At 41.1% G+C, this 8,655-nt stretch overlaps 1 protein-coding gene across 1 annotated transcript; it reads right to left on the bottom strand.

The window, feature by feature from the left end:
* Positions 1-1,142: 1,142 nt before the first annotated feature.
* On the bottom strand, positions 1,143-8,611 carry DAPL1 (death associated protein like 1). Its single transcript, XM_084523946.1, has 4 exons — positions 8,474-8,611; positions 5,136-5,223; positions 3,045-3,108; positions 1,143-1,420 (listed from the first exon to the last, which is right to left on the bottom strand). The coding sequence occupies exons 1-4, from the start codon at positions 8,529-8,531 to the stop codon at positions 1,301-1,303; spliced, it is 330 nt and encodes a 109-aa protein (XP_084380072.1). The 5' UTR covers positions 8,532-8,611; the 3' UTR covers positions 1,143-1,300.
* Between the last annotated feature and the right edge of the window lie 44 nt (positions 8,612-8,655).

The raw sequence follows: 8,655 nt of genomic DNA, 5'->3' as shown, positions 1-8,655 counted from the left end.
ACCTCAAAAAAACAAAAACAAAAAAACAGAATTAGATTCAGAGCAAGAAAAAAAGCTGAGCTACCCCTACCCAACCAATGAGCAGGAGGAGATAATTATTCTCTGGCAGGACTTTGACTATTTTTATTGTCTTTCCTGACAGCATAAGCATGCAGGGCTCAAGGATACTTCCTGTTCTTTTATTTACAATTGCTCCTCCCCATTTTCAAGCTTGATCCCTCAGGTCCTACTACTTCCAGTCTGTACTGAGTCTAATTGCTTTTCAGGCTCATCTGCCATTCTAGCATCCCAACCTTAAACTCCATATGCAAATCACTGTGTTCCTTGCAACCTGACTCTTCTTTCATGTCTTCCCTCTCATCTCAGAGGTTCGAGTCCGAGTCATGTATTTCCTTCATTCCTACTCCTCAACCCTAAATGGGTTAACACAGACTGTTCTCACTTGGCTCTTCCTACTGTCTGGATCCCAGCAGGGGAGTCATTAAGGACAAAGAGGGGCTTCTTGCTGTTAAATTCTTGAGACATCTTCCTTCAAGGAAAAAGTGTTTGGAAACCTCTATTAGCTGAGGGCCTTAAAAGTTCCTAACCTGTCCAACTTTCCAATGTCAGCTTCAACCATCATTTTCCCTTCCTCCTCACCTTAGAAAATGCTCCAGTGCACAATAAGCTGAACTTCCTTACAGAAACAAATGGAAGAAAAATCTGTAGGTTTTTCCCAGGACCCTCTGAAGTTGCCATGTCATGCAATCAGCCTGAGACAGGCATTGGTATGGAACACCTCAGCCTAAATTATAAGAGGAAAAAAAAAAAGACCCAAATAAACACTGAGGTCAAAGCATTAGGCAATCTGGATTTTAAGCAGTACTTCACTCCATTTACAATTGACATACCAACTCTCTCAGAAAACACGCCTTTCAGTTGTGACCTTTCTTAGGATCACATTCACTTCACCTTTGCTATCACACTGAGTTAAAAAAAAAAAAAAAAAATACAGAAAAGATGGACAATTCCAGTACTTCAGTCAAAACTCACACAGGAAGTGAAGCTGTTAGGCTTCTTGGCATTGAGTTATTATTGAACACTACTAAAAATAGATTAGACAGAAGCTATATATTTTAATAAAACCCAAGTAACTGAGTAACTCTTTTTATAAAGTATTTTATTGTCACTAATAGAAACACAGTAAGATACAAGGCAGTCAAACTATTTCCACAGTTTTTGATCCTTTACCGCAGTGTGCTAAGTGCTATTTAGAATAGAAATTTGCTTCTATGTAAACATAAGTTTTTAAATGCATATTTTAACATTTCCGTGGCTGTTGAATAATGTAAATTCTTTTAGGTAGCATGAACTTCTCCAAGGCAGGCTGTGGCTTTTGGTGAGCAACTTGTAATGCTGTTGCAGGAATTTTGTGGCTCATCTGTAACATTAAAATGGGGAAAAAAGTTGTAATAGAATACAACTTCTGTTGTTCTCCTCCTAAATTCCATCACATGAAAGTAGTTAAACCTAACTCTACAAAGAGTTCAAGTAATCAACACAGAACTCAGTGATTCTGTACATTTAATAGTTTCTGGTTTAAAATTTTGACATTAGTCTGACTACCATCTGTGAATTGACTTTCTCAGTAGTTCATAGAATGAACTGACAAGGAAAGCAGAACAAATAAATTGTAACCAAGTTAACATTAAGTGGTTACAAATTCTTACTTTTCCTGATTCAAACCACCATCATTGTATTATTTAATTATCACTTTTTAAACTTCTAAAGAAGGTTTATGTATGAGATTCTGGAAACCAACTGTAGAAGAAAATGGGAGATCAGAGCAGAAGAGATGGGAAATAGAGGAAAAACAAGATGATATCTCTATTTCTCCTTAACAAATAAGTCTAAGCCAAATTTCAAGATCTACATAGTAAAGCTTTGATCCCATCTGTTGATGAAAGGCTTATGTTGAAATGTGACTGATGTTTTACAAAGCTCTACAGATGAGGAACTCTTTGTATGCTTCGGAATCTAAAGATTGCATGTGTATGAAAAACAGATGAGAGTCAGATCTGATTAGCATGCAAATTAAAAAGCTGCTTGTTAAATCAGCTTTTGCAATATTTAAGTGTAAGACTCTGCATCAACAACCTAGCAAGAGATACTAGACCTGTAAGCATAATGATAGAAGAAATAGAGTCTATCAGCAGCCTTGTGACATAAAATTTAAGTAATCTTCTATTTCCAAGAGAGAAATCAGTCAGATGTCTGACTATCTTGTATCAGTCCCCAGGTGAAATAACTGTATATGGAGCAACAATGCAATACGTTGTACGTGTTGTCTCAAGGATCACTTAAAACAGTTTGACATGAGCTTCCCACCTGTGCACTTGCAGGACAAGGAGTAATGGCTTTAAATTAAAAGAGGGTAGATTTAGATTACAGATGAGGAAAAAATTCTTTACTGAGCGTGGTGAGACAATGGGAGAAGTTGCCCAGAGAAGTTGTGGATGCCCCATGCTGGAAGTGTTCAAGACCAGGTTGGATGGGGTTTTGGGCAACCTGGTCTAGTGGGAGGTGTCCCTGCCCACGGCAGGGGATTGGAATTAGGTGGACTTCAAGGTCCCTTCCAACCCAAACCATTCTATGTTCTGTGAATTTGAAATCAACGTACCACTAAAAAAAAACAAAAAACAAAATACACTTTAAAATATCTAACAGTACTTTTCTATAACACATATAAATAACCACTTTGTGGCTACTTATTTACTGCTAAATAGGAATAGAAATGCACAGAATAATAAAAATTAATTACAAAATAGCAGAATAAGAGACCGCTAGTTATATTTTAGCCATCTAGCATTTCACCCACATAGTATGTTTCTTCAGAGGCTATTTATCATCAGGAATATTTAGTAGTATATAGTAGTAGACAAGCCTACAAATATCAGATGACAGTAATTTAAGGAAAATTCACTGTTTTTTTGTTTGTTTGTTGTTGTTTAGTTTTATGGAGAGGCCTTGACAAATGCCTATCTTGTTCTTCCACATGTACTTACTTTGTCCAGTGCTTCTGCCAGTACGACACTCATCTTCTGAATTTTTGAAATACTGACGACAGCACTGTAAAGCATGAGAAAGAGAAGTATTTAGTATCTCCATCTTGCAAAAACACTGCCACTTATTTTTCAAACTTGTTAATACAAAACATTTTGTAATTGAAATTTAAGTTTTGGAGCTAATTATACGATATAAAAAGGAAAGTATGCTGCCTCAGAATAGAGCAATGGAAAATGTGTTGTGGCTTTTTTTTTTTTTTATTTATACATAGTTTTATAGAAAGTACTATATTTTATAGTAGTATATTTTATAGAAAATACTAATTTTGTACACTGTGGAATAGCTTCACCGAAGTCTATAATGAAAAGACAGAAGTAAAAAATTTGACTTTGTCATTTTCTTGGTTCTAATCTAGGCCTATGAAAAACATTCATCCTCTGGCAGGGGAATATTTCCCTTGACATCAGCAAATTGTCAAGCAAGAACTTTTTGTACAAGATTATCCCATTAACTTCTTTGTAGTTCAACGCAAATTAGCCACATCACCAGCATTCCAAATAAATAAGCTGTGGGTACGAAATACTTTAGATAAGCATTAGAAGATTATACATACTTCTGATGATATTATTATTTGCAGTGACACCTCTGTAACTTAAAATGCAGTCAAGAAAAGCCAGTATCAGCCATATACATGGAACCAAACACCTTAACCGTGACTCTTGAAAAAGCAGATACTGCTTGAATGAAGCTAATGATTTGGTAGATGAGACAAGATAAACTTTCTATTGAAATTTCAATTTAGGAATTGTTAGTTTGCCACATTGACAAACGGAAGATATTAAATATACGTTTATGCCATCGGATAACCATATTCTGTAAAAAGACAGCAGCAAGATTGGACCCAGACAACTAACAACTGGTGAAAAAAAGCTTCCGAACTAAAATACTCCAGAAAAAAAAAAAAAAGGGTTATTAAAGAAATAAAACCCCCCCAAACAAGAGTCACTTCTCTTACGTAACGAGCTATAACCAGTTTTTATGTATTATCTATAAACTCATGCAGGCATCTAATTAGCCATTAAGATGATGAATTATGTTCTATCATGTAATATATTACACAGCACCTCTAGAGTAAGCACACTTTTTTAGAACTAGATCTCAAAGTTCATCTCCTGCCAAGACTGAACTCAGCTCAGACCAGCCACTTAGTCTCAAACAAGTCACTATTACAGCTCTATCAGATGATCTCATCTGAATCAGAAACACAGGGACAAGAAATCTGTATGATTACTACTTAACAATTTTCCTGTGGCTTGTATGACTGCAACCTGACAAAATCCATCATTCCAACAAGGTATGTATGCTATATTGAATACCCATTGATCACAGTACAGTGAACAAGTAAACAGGAAAGAAGTCAGTGTTACTGTCTCAGCTTTGTTACAAAAAAAAAAAAAAAAAATTTAGATCAGTGTCCTCCAAGCCATTGGGAAAAAGAAAAGCAAACAAACCCACAGTGGTGATTTCTGTAGACCTGCCAAAACAGTGTCACTATGCTAGTGTTAAAAAAAAAAAAAGTAAAGAAAGCTAATTTTAATATTAAAAGCTATCCAGAAAAAGAAAAAGGTAAAAAATAAAATCACATTCATCCAAAACCTGAGTTCAGCTGTCGGTCTAGTCACAAGCTTCCCTTTTAAATCCTGGTAAAATAATCTATTTCACAAGGATTCTACTAGATTACAGTACTTTGTGTTGGTTGTCAGATACTGATACTATGACTCAATGTAGACAGATATTCAACTAAAAAGGAAGACTTCTTGATGGCAGCAAAAGATACTCAGAAATGCCAGATGCAAATCTGTTTATCAGAAGTAATACAGGCAACTTAAATCCCAGTGGGGGTAAAAACACACAAACAAAAGCAGGAGTCAGACTGAAGTCTGCCAGACTGTTTAGCAATCCTACGTAGCACAAGTTACTTTAAGAATTAAACTCTTCAGAGTTGAATAGTTGTCTTTATTTTCAACCTTCAACCTGTTGTCTATGACCTTTACCTATGGAGCAGGGAAACCAGCCCTGCAGTGCAATACCTTGTCTTGTCTTTTCCTGGAGGTTTAGTGTTTTTCTTAACAAGTCCATTTTCTTGCTTTTTAGACACTCTCATACCTCCAGCTTTGACTGCAAGAAGAAAATACAGTTTATGTAAAAGTACAGACAGGATTCCATGCCAAACAAAACAAAAATACCTGTACCCCAGATTAATTGTTAACACAAAATTATCTTTTGGTATTTAATTCTATTTTTACTTCACTTGTATATATGCACATACACAGAATTAAACCAAAGAGTTCCAAGAAAGACTTGAATAGACTATGACACAGAAATTTTAATTCAACTTCCAAATACTGTAATCAAGAAGTCAATGGGTTTTCAGTCACTTGAACTTATATTAAATCTTAACACCTTAATATGTTGGTATGAATTCTTTCCCCCATAAATCTCAGATGTAATAAATCCCACTTTAAATACGACAAACAAACAAACACACCCACAACTCTGAACACTTAGTTTTCAAAAAGCATCACTAACAGCAATAAAGGTTTCATGATTTGTTCAAGGTATTCTAGGATAAAGCTAATAATGCAGATGCATATTTATCTTTCACTTGTGTTCTAACAAGCTTAATTCTATTTTATTAAGATATCTGCCAATCACAAAACCAATTAGCACTAATTAAGCTACAGAAGACCTAACAATAACAATTTAAGTTCTGAGGCATGTCAGAAAATTCAATTCTGAACAAAGAACATATGAAGTTATCTAAAACATCTTGTTGAAACAAGTACCTTCCCATTCACAAAGGTATTTTAAGTTTTAAAACTGCCAGCATAAGAAGGAACAAACTCAGTATGCATTCTGATTATTTTGAACAAGTTGCTTCCTCTTACAACAAGGTTCATGTTCTTCTTATTAATAATCAGGACAAGAGTCTTCAAATTTAAATACTGGGGGTAGTGGTAGGGAGGGGCAGGGGATGACAGGAAATTGAGAAAAACTTCAAAAATTACTTGGCTAAATAGCATGAGAAAGAAGTTTTTTCTCCTTCCCCCCCCCCCCCCCCAAACACATGCATTTATCTATCTGACAACTGTTTTCTATCAGATCTAGCTTATCTCCTTGTATTTTCTGATTGCAGGTTTAGTTTTAGAATTAACAATTGTCCTTCAGTCATGTTTGAAGCAGTGTAGAGTTCTGCAGTATCTCAGCTTGTCTTTTCTTTTCAGCATTGCCTACATACAGTTAATTATGCTACTGTTTAAGCAGCAAATAGATCACCTAGCAATCTTACAGCTTCAAATACAGTAGAGACCTAGAATAAAACTCTGGTGGCAATCTAACTACAAAATGAGAAAATCACTGAAATAAAAATGTCAACCATTTCCAGTTGTCTTCTAGTAAAGAGCATCGGGATTCTAAATAGCCTGAAGCTCACAAGGTGTGAAATTTCTCTGGAAAGGGAGTTCACGTAAGAGGCATATTTAAACAATACCAACAAATGATTAAAAAAAGAAAAAGCCAGGATATTTCAAGATCTTAGCTGGAGGTCCGTTCTTCCACAGCTTGTTAGGTATGCAGATGCATTCACTTTTAGGAATGTGTCAAACCCCAAAAGGGAATCATTCATTTAATGGGACCTTCACTTAAGCACACATTTGCGGGACTGCCAATTTGTAAATACAAGTGCTTTTGATGGTTTTAATTTAACAGAAGAGATCAGACACACATAGCCAAGGAAACACTTTTAACACTATAAAGCTTTACAAAAACCACAAGGGTGGGAGAAGAAGAGGGAGATATCCAAAAATGGGAAAAATATTTAAACGCTAAGTGACCAGTTGAGAGTCTTGCCTACTACAACAAGCCCACTGGGAAAAGAGTTGCTTATAATGACTGCAAATCACATGAGACTTATTTCAATCTTTTCACTAACTTGAAAATAGTTGCTACTAGCAGTTATTCCGTGGTTGTAGGAGAGTGTAATATAGATGCACCAGAAAGCTGTTTTGTTTTTTTTTTTTTCAAAGCAATTAAGAGAGATGTCTCAAAGTTTTAATATGGAGCTCAATTTTCATATTTTAAGTACCCTGTAATCCATTTAACTTAACAGTTCAGCATTAAGTGCCAAAATCCTTACCAATTTCCATATTAAAACACACCACAGCTTTCAAAGAAGTAGGGTGGGAAAACAACAGCGACAAAAATGAATACAAAGCAAAGGCACAGCACCTTGGAGATCCCAAGGTTACTGTTGATGCTGTGGCCAGAATAAAGGGTGCCTTTACCCTCGTATTCACTTGCACTGCCTTCGCTCGCTAGGTGCTGAGCTGAAACAACTCGCTTCCTGGCATTCCTGTGCAAGGGTCACCGCATGGCAGTGCCCGCAGGTGAAGCCTCCTGAAAACGCTTCTCTGGAACTTCTGCAGCTTACTGTCACCTACATTAAGGAATACCAGGACAAGCACTAGGGCACTATTGCAGTGGTTTTAAGGCCATTTCAGGTGCAATGCAACCGCCACTGTCACCGGAGGGACGAAAATAATCATCCAGAAAAGGCCTAGCGAAGTCAGCTAGCGAAGCTGCAGAAGAAGTTACTTCACAAACACGTAAAAGCATGCTTGAAGATTAAGTTCTTGAGAACGCAAAAGACATTTGAGGGGTAAAATGAGACAGATGAGCCACGCCCCGCACGCCTCGGGCACCGGCTGCTCCCAGCGCACCGGGCGGGAACGCGGCTCCCGCGCGGCAGCGCTCCGGGGGGCAGCGCCCGGAGCTGGCGGACAGCAGGCAGGGCAAGGGCTGCCCGCTGAGGCACCGGCCCCGCACGGGCAGCACCCGCAGCTCGCACGGAGCGGGCCGCAGCGGAGCCGCAGGCGGAGGCCGGGGAGGCCGCCCCGCAGCACCCGGCCGCCCCCCGCCGCCCGCCGAGGAGGGCAGCAGCCCCGCCCGCACGGCTCCGGCCGAGTCGGAGCGAGTTCAGGGCCAGCCGCACGGCGCAGGTAACCCGCGGCGCTGAGGCGTGGGGGCCGGCCCAAGCCGGGGAGGCGGGGGAAAGCGGGCGAGTCCTGCCCCGCGGGAGCGGCCGGGACGGCAGGGCGGGGCAGGGCAGGGCAGGGCGGGGCTGCCCCAGCCGCTGGGCACCCCCCGGCTCCGCGCTGCCGGTGCCGCCCCGCAGCCCCTCCGGCCCCGGGCGCCCCAGGGGGCTCAGACCACCGGTTGCGCCGGGGTCCGCCCGCGAGGCCGGCGCCTGCAGCCGGACCGGCGGAGACCCCGCGGAGCCGCCGCCACAAGGCAGGCGCGGGGCAGGGCGGGGGAGCGGCGGCGGCAGGGAGAGGGGAGGGGGAGTCCCGGCCCCGGCCCCGGCCCCTACCTGCAGGAGGCCGCCGGGCCGCCGTCGGGCAGGGCGCGGGGCGCCCCGTGCGCACCATCGCCGGGCGGGGAGCGGCGGCGGGGAGCGGCCTCGCGCGGGCCCGTCAGGCGGAGCGGGGCTGGGCCGGCCGGAGGCGGCGCCCATGAGGCGGCGGGGCGGGGCGGGGCGGGGCGGGGCGGGGC

Source organism: Aythya ferina (assembly GCF_964211825.1).
Source record: "Aythya ferina genome assembly, chromosome: 6".
Classification (NCBI taxonomy): Eukaryota; Metazoa; Chordata; class Aves; order Anseriformes; family Anatidae; genus Aythya; species Aythya ferina.
Note: the sequence above shows the minus strand (reverse complement) of the source record. Positions and strands in the feature narration are given on the sequence as shown.

Coding starts and splice junctions, on each gene's coding strand:
- DAPL1 (XM_084523946.1), bottom strand. CDS start 8,531: ATGGTGCGCACGGGGCGCCCCGCGCCCTGCCCGACGGCGGCCCGGCGG. Junction 5,224..8,473: donor GGCCCGGCGGCCTCCTGCAG/GTAGGGGCCGGG, acceptor TTCTTCTTGCAG/TCAAAGCTGGAGGTATGAGA. Junction 3,109..5,135: donor CCAGGAAAAGACAAGACAAG/GTATTGCACTGC, acceptor CATGCTTTACAG/TGCTGTCGTCAGTATTTCAA.